Source organism: Phoenix dactylifera, unplaced genomic scaffold, assembly GCF_009389715.1.
Source record: "Phoenix dactylifera cultivar Barhee BC4 unplaced genomic scaffold, palm_55x_up_171113_PBpolish2nd_filt_p 000085F, whole genome shotgun sequence".
In the NCBI taxonomy this organism is placed as follows: Eukaryota; Viridiplantae; Streptophyta; class Magnoliopsida; order Arecales; family Arecaceae; genus Phoenix; species Phoenix dactylifera.
Window position 1 is genome coordinate 1140491 of NW_024067677.1, and position 14087 is coordinate 1154577.

General features: G+C 37.4%; 1 protein-coding gene across 1 annotated transcript; it reads right to left on the reverse strand.

The window, feature by feature from the left end:
• Window positions 1-7773: 7773 nt before the first annotated feature.
• LOC103717786 (CASP-like protein 2A1) lies at window positions 7774-10146 on the reverse strand. Its single transcript, XM_008806299.4, has 3 exons — window positions 9781-10146; window positions 9527-9644; window positions 7774-8257 (listed from the first exon to the last, which is right to left on the reverse strand). The coding sequence occupies exons 1-3, from the start codon at window positions 9975-9977 to the stop codon at window positions 7982-7984; spliced, it is 591 nt and encodes a 196-aa protein (XP_008804521.1). The 5' UTR covers window positions 9978-10146; the 3' UTR covers window positions 7774-7981.
• Between the last annotated feature and the right edge of the window lie 3941 nt (window positions 10147-14087).

Below are 14087 nucleotides of genomic sequence, written 5' to 3' on the forward strand. Positions count from 1 at the left end.
AGTGTATGGTATCTGGTAAAATGAGATATCGAAGTATGGAGCAGGTGATCCGTGTAGTGTTAACAATGGCTGGGTTGCAAGCAAACATACTCATTGTTAGCAATATATCATATAAATAAACAATAATTCTATTAATTCAATTAACAGAAAATCTTAAAGAGAATAATATACATGCATATCATTCGGCATCCAAATAATTCTATTTTAATGCAAAATAAATTTATTCTAGCACAAAATAAATCTATGCATTTAATAAATTTATATTATAGAATTTCAAATCCTACAAATTTACTAATATTAAATTAAAAATAAAAGTAGAAGAAAGTAGCCTGATTGAAGGCAGGTCGAAGCGCGTAGACGCTGTCCCAAAGAAGTATTTGCCCCACGTACGGGTCACCCGGCAATCCTTCTCGGAGATACGACGACCCTACAACTTCTTCTTCGGCACGTCTCGGAAGAAGTCAAAGCGAACCCTATCGAACTTGCAGATCCAGCAAAGAACGGAATGAAAAGAACTAAATAAACTGAATAAAAATGTAAAAATAAAATTTGGAAGTGGCTAAGAGGGAGAAGAATTTTTTCAGAATTTTTCCACTATTTTTCTGAAATTCTTCGTGCTTCCAAAGAGATGAAATCAAGGGGTTTAAATAGGGGTTTTTACATGGGCCGTTTGGTCATTTGCGGACGCGTTTTCAAACGCGTCCGTTTTCAAATGCGTAACGCCCGCTGGGCGTTACCTTTTCTCAAACGCGCACGCGGCCCGAGATTTTGGCCGCGTGCGCATTTAAGTTTTTTTTTTTCTCCAACAATCCCCCACAAAAAAAAAAAAACTTAAATAATTTTAAAATCAAAATAAAATGCTGGATATCTTATATTATGTAATAGGTGTAGGTACCTTTCGGTTTGAACCTTCACTTAGTGAATTGATTACATCTGTGGAGCCAAGGTGGTCTTAACCTTGAACCTCGGTCCATGGCTCAGATTAAATCAACAACACACATAATATAGCCCGATCTGGGTTCTAAGCGGGTTGCGCTGTTATGGCCATGCGCAGATATCTATCATGTGCTTTTTAGGGAATCGCCCATTTCCCATAATCGCGGCCTCACGACTGCACATATAGGTGAGTCCTAATAAGGAAGCTAGCAAGGAAGCTCCTGCCTCTTGGGTCTCGGACTCATTAAGAGTTATACAAACGAACTCATCCTACCGCTTGCTTTTATGAGCACTAGCGCCATAGGGATGAGGAAAACATGAAATAGTGCTCCTCTTAGTCACACTCCGGTTTGTTTCTACCCATTGAACCTTTTAAGGTTGGGTTCCCACCGTGGTGATCTATCTTTATGGGCTAAGCCCCATCCCCCTCGACGACTCTAGAACTACTGTTCTAGACAAGCCTTTAGTAAGCTGATCAGCCAAGTTATTTTCTGATTTAACAAAATTTAAGGCAACAACATTATTTTTCAATTTATATCTTAATGATTTATGACGCACTTTTAAGTGCCTGTTCATTTTTACATTGGCATTTTCTTGGTTGCACTTATCTATTGCAGATTTACAGTCACAATGTAAGGAGACAGGTGGTAAAGGTGACTCATCTACAGGAAGGTCTATTAGTAGATCTCTGAGCCACTCAGCCTCAGTACTAGTAGTGTCTAAAGCTATCAGTTCAGACTCCATGGTACTCCTAGATATTAAGGTTTATTTGGTGGATTTCCAAGACACAGCAGCACCTCCTAGGAGAAAGACGTATCCTGTGGTGGATTTAACATCTAAGGTATCGCTGATTCAGTTGGCATCACTATAGCCTTCTAGAACAGCAGGAAACCCACTAAAGTGCAAACTATAGGACTTGGTACCCTTAAGATACCTAAGAATTCTCTCTAATGCTGTCCAGTGATCTCTATTTGGATTAATAGTATATCTACTAAGTCTATTTACAGCATATGCTATGTCTGGCCTGGTGTAGTTTGTTAGGAATCCTAGTGAGCCTATGATTTGAGCATATAGGCTTTGAAGGACAGGAGTTCCTAAGTTCTTCTTAAGATGAGTAGAGGGATCAAATGGAGTAGAGACAGGCTGACAATCGGAATAATTAAATTTATTAAGTATCTTGTCAACATAATGACTTTGGGATAACTCAATACTTTTTGCACTTCTAATTATTTTGGTATTTAAAATTAAGTCAGCTTGTCCCAAGTCTTTCATATCAAACTTATGAGTTAAGAATTGTTTTACTTCATCAATTATCTGAAGATCTGTCCCAAAGATCAGTATATCATCTACATAGAGGCACAAGATCACAAATTTGTGTCCAACTCTCTTGTGGTATACACATTCGTCTGTACTATTGATTTCAAATCCAAATGTCAGTATGGTTTCATCAAATTTCAAGTGCCATTGCTTGGGTGCTTGTTTAAGACCATAAAGAGATCTGACTAGTCTGCAAACTTTATTTTCTTGGCCTGGAATTTTAAATCCCTCTGGCTGGTCCATATAAATTTCTTCATTTAAGTCTCCATTTAGAAAAGCTGTCTTAACATCCATCTGATGAATCACTAATTTATGAATGGAGGCTAATGCTATAAGGACTCTAATAGTAGTAATCCTAGCTACAGGTGCATAAACATCAAAGAAATCTACCCCAGGTCTCTTAGTAAAGCCCTTGGCAACTAATCTAGCCTTAAATTTATCTACAGAGCCATCAGGCCTAAGTTTCTTCTTAAAGATCCATTTGCACCCTATAGTTTTACAACCAGGAGGAAGATCAGTCAATTCCCAAGTATGATTTTGGATAATTGACTGCATCTCATTATCCACAGCTTCTCTCCAAAAAGGTGAATCCAAGGATTTCATTGCGTCCTCAAAGGTAGTTGGAGAGTCCTCTATAAGAAAAGTATAGAAGTCATCTCCAAATGTTTTCTCTACCCTGGATCTCTTACTCCTTCTAGGATCTGCTTCTACTTCTACTTCACTTGTCCTTATTTTACTAGAGCTACTAGCTATACCACTATCTACTCTAGTCTTAAGTGGAAAGGTGCCTTCAAAATATGTTGCATCTCTGGCTTCTATGATGGTGTTGTTACTAATATCACTTTCTTCTGAATTTATCACTAGAAATCTATTGGCATTACTATTGGCTGCATAACCTATGAATATGGCATCCACTGTTTTAGGCCCTATTTTTTTTTCTCTTAAAATCAGGTATTTTAACTTTTGCCAAGCACCCCCACACTTTCAAATAGCTAAGATTAGGTTTTCTATGTTTCCAAACTTCATATGGGGTTAGATCATTATTTTTAGAGGGAATCCTATTAAGGATATAACAGGCTGAAACAAGAGCTTCCCCCCACAAATTTTCTGGCACTCCTGAGCTTATAAGCATGGAGTTCACCATATCCATTAAAGTCCTATTCTTCCTTTCTGCTACTCCATTTGATTGGGGAGAATAGGGTGCAGTCACTTCATGAATGATTCCATGATCTTCACAGAATTGAGTTATGTCATTTGATGTATATTCACCTCCCCGATCTGATCTAAGAATTTTAATTTTCTTTTCCTGTTGGTTCTCAGCTTCAATCTTAAAAATTTTAAATTTGCTGAGCACCTCATCCTTGGTTTTAATTAGGTAGATGTAACAGAACTTCGATAGATCATCTATAAATGTTACAAAGTATCTGTTACCTCCCCTAGAAGTTCTACCAGAGTCACAAACATCACTATGGATCAACTCTAATAGATCTGAATCCCTCTTAACGGATTTAAAAGGCTTCCTAGGGAGTTTAGCTTCTACACAAATTTGACATTTCTCATGGTTCTTAAGATCACTTTTTGGTATTAGATTTAGGTTCATAAGTTGCTTAATTGAATTATAATTTACATGACCTAATCTACCATGCCAAATAGAAGGGGGTTCTATATTCATAATCAAATGATTTTCATTTATTAAAGGAGCTATTACATTCAACTTGAACAATCCTTCACTAAGGAATCCTTTTCCAATAAACATTACACCATGAGAAATTACAACCTTATTGGACTCAAAAACAAGACGAAAGCCTTGCTGGACAAGCAAGGAACCACTAATGAGATTTCTCCTAACAACTGGAACATGTTGGACGCCGTGCAGGGACAGGACTTTTCCAGATGTAAGCTTTAAGTCCACACGTCCTACTCCTAACACACGCGCCTCCGAGCTGTTTGCCATGATCACAGCTCCTCCACTTGAGATCTGGTAAGAAGAAAACCAGGAGCGATCCGAACAAATATGAATACCAGCTCCGGTATCAATCCACCAATCAAGTGCTTGTAAAGTCATGTTAACTTCAGGAGTGAAGGAAACAGACCTGAAAGCTGTCTCAGAGGAGCCAGCGCCGGAAGTCACCATGTTGACTTGAGCGCTGGATGTGTGTGGACCCTTCTTCTTAGATTGAAGAGGTGCAGTCTTCTTATAGAAGCACTGTGGAGACAAATGGTTGGTCCGACCACACACATAACAGAAACGAGCACCACCTTCCTCTTTCTTCTTCTTCTGCTCCTGGGATTGAATAGGCTTCCCATTGTAGTGGTGGTTAGGGTTTCTAGGGTTGTAGGGTTTCTTCTTGAAATTCTTACGGAAGGGTCGGTTCTGATTTTTCTTAGGAGGAGCTTCTACATTATATGCATTATTTTTAGGTCCAGTAGAGGTATTATTTCTGAGCCTATGCTGCTCTTCAATCCTAATGGAGTTTAAGACTTGGGTTAGGGTGAGAACTCCTTGGGTATGGCTCAGGGTCTTGGCAAAATCAGACCAGGAAGTAGGTAGTTTATCTATCAGACAGGCTACCTGGAATGATTCATCCAAATTGGTTCCATTAGCCCTAAGCTGGTGGATCAGGGTTTCAAATTCATGAATTTGGTCATTCATAGGCTTTGAGTCCACCATCCTAAACTTATTGAAATCGGAGGCCTTGAACCTCTTTACCCCAGCATCATCAAGACCATATTTGCTATCTAGGGTGTCCCAGAGTTCTTTGGCACTCTTGGCTGTGTAATAGATATCATATAGCCTCTCAGAAAGAGCACCTAGGATTCTATGGATACAATGATAATCTATCTCATCAGGTGTCCTAGAGGGTGTGCTAGTGGAGGCAGAATGTTCAGTGTTGGAAGAGGTAGTTGGGTTGGACCCGTTATCAACTTCGATCGTACTTTCACCTATGGCTGAGATTAACCCTAATGTGGTGAGCCAGAACCGCATTTGGTTCTGCCACCTCCTAAAGTTATGGCCATCAAATTTTTCAGGTTTGGCACTAAGATGGTCACTAGTGTTTGAGGCCATAGGATCAGGGTTACAGAATAGTGACAGAAACCTGATTGAAATCAAAAAATCTATGTCAAAAGATTGCAGTAATATTTATATTGAACTTTGGATGTCTAATTGATATATCCAAAAAACTAATAGCCAGATCAGCTCCAGATCGGTGGTGGAGCACTAGGCTCACTTAAGTACCAGCCTTTCTTAGGCACGTATGCCTTTTTGACAAGCTTTTCTTAGACACTATTAGTTAGTGGATATAATCACTAGAAATCACACAAATTCAATATTTAAAATAACCTAAATGCAAATTTAAACGAATTAACTAATTTTTGAATTTTTCGTTTGACCTTTCCGAATTAGTAACGGTTGATTACTAAATTTAATTCTAGCAAAACAATTATTGTAATTGAAATCTAATTTATCAATTCAATAAATTATATATATTAGAATTGATTTATTTTCTTATTAGAATAATTAATTACTAATTTTGTAGCAAATCAATTATGTAATTAAGATGTCAATTCAATGAATTAAAAGATTTATTTCTTTATTAGAATAATTGATTGAGATCTAATAAGTCAATTCAATGAATTAAAAGATTTATTCCTTTATTAAAATAATTGATTGAGATCTAATAGGTCAATTCAATAGATTAATTATTATGTATCAACCAATTTCCGAATTTTCCGTTTGAATGGGATCTGGAAATTACTCCTTGAGGAGTCCAAATGGAGGTATAATAAACCTCTTGGAGGTTAACCAAATTATTACCTCTTTAGAATAATTTATTATTAATGATGTGCTAGCAAAAACAATTATTGCAATTAAAATCTAATATGCCACAATTGTAATAAAAAAATTTAATTAATTATATATTACTAACAAAAACACATACTTCTTTGGATTGTTAGCAATATATCATATAAATAAACAATAATTCTATTAATTCAATTAATGGAAAATCTTAAAGGGAATAATATACATGCATATCATTCGGCATCCAAATAATTCTATTTTAATGCAAAATAAATCTATTCTAGCACAAAATAAATCTATGCATTTAATAAATTTATATTATAGAATTTCAAATCCTACAAATCTACTAATATTAAATTAAAAATAAAAGTAGAAGAAAGTAGCCTGATTGAAGGCAGGTCGAAGCGCGTAGACGCTGTCCCAAAGAAGTATTTGCCTCACGTACGGGTCACCCGGCAATCCTTCTCGGAGATACGACGACCCTACAACTTCTTCTTCGGCACGTCTCGGAAGAAGTCAAAGCGAACCCTATCGAACTTGCAGATCCAGCAAAGAACGGAATGAAAAGAACTAAATAAACTGAATAAAAATGTAAAAATAAAATTTGGAAGTGGCTAAGAGGGAGAAGAATTTTTCCAGAATTTTTCCACTATTTTTCTGAAATTTTTCGTGCTTCCAAAGAGATGAAATCAAGGGGTTTAAATAGGAGTTTTTACAGGGGCCGTTTGGTCATTTGCGGACGCGTTTTCAAACGCGTCCGTTTTCAAGCGTTATCTTTTCTCAAACGCGCACGCCGCGTGCGCATTTAAGTTTTTTTTTTTTCTCCAACACTCATACATCCCAAGTTCTCGGAGAAGAATAGCACATTGCTCAATTCAATCACCATCCAATTTAGGGGCAATAGCTGCCATAAAGATCTCTGCTTATCCCTGTATTTAGTTCAGAAGTTTTTTGATCACCCTCGCAAGATATGTTTGCTCAGGAACCCAAAACTGTACTTTCTTCTTTAGAATGGCTTCCTGTTGCATCTTTATGACAAATGGCAATATGGCAAATAGGAGAAGCAGCTTCACCTGGTCATGCAAACAAAGGTATGTATAGCCCAAATAAATAGGAGCTAAAAAAATATGCCCTTGGAAAAGGCCGTCTCTTGAACAAGTGGTGATATGGAGGGAAATTCATAACTCGAAGGTGAAGGAACAAGATAGAAAAATATTGCTTGCAGAGGCTTCCTTGCTGGAATATCAGAGGAAAAGGTGTTTGCATAGGATGAAGAAAACACTAACGATGAAAATGGATAGAAGGATACCAGACTGATTTGCCTCATGGCAACAGATGATTTCCATAAGGTGGAAAGGCTACATGTTAAGTTTATCCAAGTTACTCCAACAAGTAGTGATAGTTGGAAATATGTAATTTTTTTTAATGGACTTCGATATCCTGGGAAAAAAAAAAAAAAACTCAGCATTAGTGAGAGCAATAGCATCAAGCAGAATTGCTCAATTGGTAACTTGATTCCAATCGGGCCATCCATCAACAGCTTTGCAGTCCTCAAAATTTTCTTGACTAAGAAATGGTTTTGCTGATGCAGTTTAGACGTCGCGGCATTATGAGAAGGCCATCCAAAGCACCTTCTAGGCTTCTACTATAGTTTTAAATAATCATATCTTAGCTAAAGTTTGGAAAGTATGAAAACCGTTTGATAGTGTCCGAAGAACTAATAAAGCTGAGCTGAAGGAGTTTATATATATATATATATAGGAATACAAGTTACAGCTGCAAGAGTGACCATCAAACTTTATTTACGAAAGCACTGCATCCTTGTTCTACGCCTCTGCCTCTAAGTCTTGATTTCCACACACACACAATATCCTGGCATCCTCTGCTCGCATATCATGCTGCCAAGAGGAGGCCACCTGTATCACATCAGCGGGGGAAGGCAGAGCTCTCCCGGCCACTTTTGCCGACGAAGGAGAGGGGGGCTTCGTAGGTGCTGAAGAGACGATAGGAGGAGAGCAGAGAGAGCACAGCGTAGCAGGCCACCGCCCCAAAGGTGATGCCGATGGAAGCCGTCGCCCTCCGGCAGAAGCTGTTGAAGACGCCGCACTGCTTGCTCCATGTCACCGCCTCGTCGCCATTGTAAGCCAGGTACGTCAGCTCTGCCGACACCGTCCCCGCGGCGAGGATCACATACGTGAACACCTGCCCAAACCCGGTATATAAATGTTGTTATTGCAACAAACCAAGAAGAAATCGAAAATTATTAGGAGGTTGAGAGAAAAGATTGCTTATGATGCGAATGATGGACGTGTTGTAGACCGGGAGAAATTTAGCATCTAACACCTCCTTTGTGTGGATGCCATTTCAGAATTTGTTGACCAACAATTTTGACGCCACTCTAGGCCTGGTGGCTACTTTATTTTGAGAAGTCTCGGAGCAATAGAAAATTCACATAGAACCTCGAAAGAGCTTTTGGAGAACCAAAAAGCACTTTTAGATAAAATAGAAATGATTAATAAAAAAATTAAAAAATTATTTTAACTTTACCGGAAAACTAAAATAGCTTTTTGAAAGAATCTTCATTTCAGAGCTTCTCTGAAAAAAAAAAAAATTTTAGGCTCCATCAAGAGATTGTTTTAAGTTATAATTTTTTTCCATCCAAAATACCAATAATTAAATATAATAATTATAGAAAATGATGATATTAATATATAATAATAATAATTATAATATTGTATACTTTTATTACTATATTATACTATAAATATAATATTATATTATATTATATAATAACACATTGATATATTATGTTATATAATATCAAATTATATTATATTATTATAATAATATTATATTATATTATATTATAGTAATATTATATTATATTATATATTTATGTATTAATATATTATATTTTATTATTTTTTGTTGTATAATACTATGCAATGTTATTTATGGTCATTTTGCCATACCCAAAATATTTTTTTATTTTATTTATCAAACATATTTTAAAATTTCAGAGCTTTTTAGAATTATATTTACTTAATAACAAATAATTTTTTATAAAACTTCCACCTCCGAAAATCCTAGTCCCAACAGCCCTACCAAACGAAGCTTTTATCTGTGCTGAACTGTACATGCTCTGCGATAATTGGGTTACATGAATCTTCGTACCGCTTTTTTATTTTTTATTTTTGAGGTCATTGTAACCTTCTTATACCATAACACACATTACTTTTATTTTCAGTCCTAATCCACATAAATGATGCTGAAAAATAATAAGGTAGAGATGTTATAAAACAGGTATACGTATTTTGGACAAATACTGATAAATGTAGGAGGGACTAGCAAAAAAGTAAAAAAAAAACAAAACAAAACATAAAACTGTTCAAACACACACACACACACACAGAGACGGGGGAGGGAGAGAGAGAGAGAGAGAGAGAGAGAGAGAGAGAGAGAGAGAGATGCCTGATCAAAGAAGAATAGGACCCATGAACGAGACAAGGTGTTCGGTCGTGGCATGGCCGTGTAGGAGGCGGATAACAGGGAGTAGCCGGCACAGAAGCCATTGGCATACACCAGGTACCTATTTCACATCCATATGTAGTTCCAACTGTTGAGACACCGCAGAACGAGAGAAGCAAAAAGACAAACAGGTATACATAGAAAGAAAAGGACGAGGAGGCAACCAAAGAGGCCTCTAAACTCTTCTTAAAACTCGCCTGAAGGGGGTGAGGTCGGCATAGGAGACGGAGCCGAAGTCGTTGACCTGGGCGTTCTTGAGCATGAGCACCAGCGCCGCCAGGCACAGCCCCATGGGCACTACCCTCAGCACCGTCTCCGCCGTCCTCACTGCGCTTCGCCCCTCCCCCTCCCTCTTCCTCCCCTCCTCCTCCACCATCGTTTTCTTCGTCATCATCTCTCTCTCAAACAAACTCACTGAAGCCCTCTACAAGCGAGGGGCAGGAACCAAAAAAAGGAGAGAAACAAACAATTAAACAAGGGTCTTCTTCTCAAACACTAGCTGAAGGCGCATGGTTAGGAGTGCCGAAGGAAAGAGAGGACGGGTATGGGGCGGAAAGGGCTGCCCCGCGACTGGGCATTTATGAGGAGGGACGTACGAGAGGGTAGTTGGGGTTGGCGATGAGAATTAAATGGGCGAGATAAGAGGCATGGACAGGAGGGTAGCCAGGCTCGCATTCCCAAGCGCGCGGATGCGGAGCCGTGAACGGGGTCGCCACCGGTCCACGCGTCCTGGAATGCTCGGCTGCCAACGTCGTCGCCATCACTGTCGCTGCGAGCAATTAGTTTTTCTCGTGGGCTGCAACTGCTGCGTGCTAGGGACCTCTGCTACGTGAAATTGTGTGAGGGGGAGAAACTTGGTGTTGCTCGATACTGACATAATATGAGCATGGCTAAACATGAATCAGAAAATAAATTCATCTAAAGAAAGCTGAATCAATTGATCATCTTTTTATTTATTATAGATTTTCCCAACTTTGTTGAGAAGTTAGTATGAACTTTAGAAGTATATTCTTGTATGATAATTGGATAGTTGAGTGGCTTTTTTTCATCCTATTGCAATAATTATTATCAAATTTTTGTTACACTACTTCACTCATGTGATTTATCTGGAAAGCTTGCAACGAAAAGATAATAAAGGAGTACTTTTCATCTTTAACCATGTAATTGATAAAGTTTCTATTCATAATAATGAGTTAGTCTCCCTTTGATTGCATTAAAATGAATATATATGGAGCAGCTTCCGTGTTGTTTCGGTTGTTCAAGATCATCAAGAAAATCGTATAGTTTTGGAAATCATTCATTGTTCCTTTCCCACTCAGCTGAAGATGTTAAAACAATAGCGTTTTTGAGGCATTGAATTCTTGATTTCACTTCATCCATCCATGCTCAGGAATTGTTGAAGGCGATTTAATGATTGTTGTGACGTTTTTATCAACGGATTGTTCTACTCCTGTCTTGCGGGTCTAGAATATTATTGCTTATACTAAAAAAACTCCACCAAAATTTTTATTTTTCTATTTCCTATACTCCTAGGATGGCAAATAAGATTGCTCATTTGCTAGAAAATCGAGCTAGGACAACAGTGAATCATCTAACTCATACCAGTAACGCAATCAGCAATGGATGTCTTATACTTCATGATTCTCCTGAATTACAGAAACAGTTGGAGTTGATAGAATGATGGTGTTGAAATATTTCGAGAAGAAAGCAAAAGAAAAAGAGAAAGAGAAAAGTAATTTTATTTCTTTATTACTTCATATTCAGCATATCTCAGAAATTATATATACTCGTATACAAATTTCATGCATAGAAAAGAGATTATATATGCTCGTATACAAACTCCATACATGAAACCCGCCGAGGCTAGAGCCCCGACTACCCTCTCCTCCCCAAATGAGGTAGGAGAAACAAAAGATCTGCGAACGACGACGATGACCACAGCAAAGGCTGAAGAGATGATGGCAGCAGGTTACGTGATCGGTGATCTGATACCATTTGAAATATTTGAAGAAGAAAACGCGAGAGAGAGAGAGAGAGAGAGAGAGAGAGAGAGAGAGAGATAATTTATTTTTTTGTTGCTTTGTATTTGGTACATCTTAGGGATTATATATACTCGTATATAGACTCTATATATAAAAAATAATATAGGTTGATATAGGATCTCATTAACAAAGAAAAATATTATAGGTGATATATGTTGTCGTGTGATCCCTAAAATTGCTCTAACAAGATTATGCTAACAAAAAAAACTAATATAGGTTGACACAAAATCACACTGATAAAAAAAATATTATGAGTTGTGCAGATTGTTATGTAATTTCTAAACTTATTCTAACAGATAGGATAGCAGACATATATGACCACCCCAATCCCATCATGCAGAAAGTGGTCGGCTGCGTCCACATGGCATAAACATACTTCGAGGATAGTGGTAGCTATGGTAAGTTGATTTTCAATAAGTTGATTTCCAAACTGAGCATAATATTTGCCCGAGCAAAGATATCTTACTAACACTAGAAAAAAGTGTGAAATCCAATGAAAATTTGTCAAAGAAGCATCGTTAAAAGATAAACCGTGCCAAATTTTACCAATGCATCTTATTAGCGCTGTGTTATTATTGGCTTCCAACAACGCTTTAAAGTGTTGGCAATTTAGAAACATTTATACCGATGTTTTTTTAAGCGCCATTAAGGTATGATGCTTAAAAATGTCGTCGAAAGCCAATAATAAGATGATGCTAATAAGCGTTGTCGGATTCAACTTATTCGTATTGGTTAAAATATAGAGAAAAGTTCTGTTATATGGGTCATCGTCAATGGTTAGAAGCAAATCATCTATTTCGATTTCAAAATAATCTATTTGATGGTACTATAGAGTTGCTATCTGCTCCCATTCTACCAACTAGTACTGAAGTTCTTCGACAACTGCATGGCATCAAATATAATTATGGTAAAATCTCCAAATGTTCAAAGAAAAGAGAAAAGAAGGATGTTAAAAGCTCAATAATGAAGAGCTGATAGCGAAGATCACGTTGCTATTTCGAAAGGATGGGCCATTTTGCTAGTAGAGATGATTCCATCAAATATTGAAATGATTAGGGTTAGGTGTTTTACCCATGAATCCTTTTCAAAATTTTATGTGTGAATTGTCACAATAGCATTCCCATCAATTAATGATTTTCAATTTTCACTTTTTTTATTTATAGTTTAATTTGTGAGACAACACATGTTCCGCACATGGTCAACAAAAAGAATCAAAGATAGTTGTGGGCTCATCAATGAACTTAACACTCAAGATAAATGCTTTACCACTAGCCCTTAGTGATTTTTACCTCAAAAATTAGTGGTAGAAGAGATGCATTTATTGCAAAGAGAAGGAAGAGTGGAGACACATGCCTTGCATGTATAAATATAAAAATAAAATCAACTTACCATATATAAAATAATAATCTGTAAATATAATAAATACAAAACAATAATCTATTTTTATGCATCTTTGATTGATGAAACAAGCTAGCTCTTCTAATTAGTTTAAAACCCAAGTGAATTTTTAAAGTAATGCATTGAATGCAAATAAACTTGATTTAATTCAACAAACATTCTTATGCGTGACTTTCTAAAGCATACCTTCATGTAAATGATCATTTTGTATTAATTATCCTCGCATCTAATATTCTCCCTTGCAAACAAGTGAGACCTCAGCAGGGCTTAGCTTAGAATGTTGCCCAAGGCGATGGCAGGCCAGTATAATTCTTGCGAAGAAGGTTGGGGCTAATCACTCTGGGGTGCTTTATGGGTTGGAGACAGAGTTGCCTAGAGTGCTCCGTGATTTGCTATTTTCTAACATTCTTGAATGTATTCATACTAAAACTGTATAAATCAGGGATAGAGATATGTAGGCCCTACCTTTGCCAGTGTAAGAAGGTAGAGACTATCACCACCAATGATCTGTCACACCACTACTCAGTTTACCAGCCTGATGTGGCAATCAGTGATTCCTACAATACGTAGGTAGGTCAATGTCAATCGAGCTACGTCTACTGCTCAGCCAATCACCGATTACCAAATTGGATTGGTAAACTGATCCATGATCAAATAGTTCATGGTCATGCATGCATTTCTCAGATGCATCCCACATGCTTGTTAATACTTGCATCGCATATCCCCTGCTCTTGGTTTCAGAGAGATTCCTCTCACCCTTCTTCCATCCTCCTATCCTCTGTTCTTCCTCCTTTCTCCTCTTCACGAGGTGTTTACAGCCTTGATGAGTCCTCAACACCAAATCCAGAGCATCCTCCTATTGCGGGCCCCTGTGACTTGGTGAAGAGGCCTAGCCACCCTTGACATAGCCAACAACCTAATAATAGTCAATTGAAAGGTTAATTTAATAAATCATAATTCACATCTTGCGCTGGAAAACAATCAGAAGCAAGTGGTTGGTCTGAATTAAACATACTAGAAAGCATTTATTGATGGTCAAGGTGATGATATTAATAATACAAATC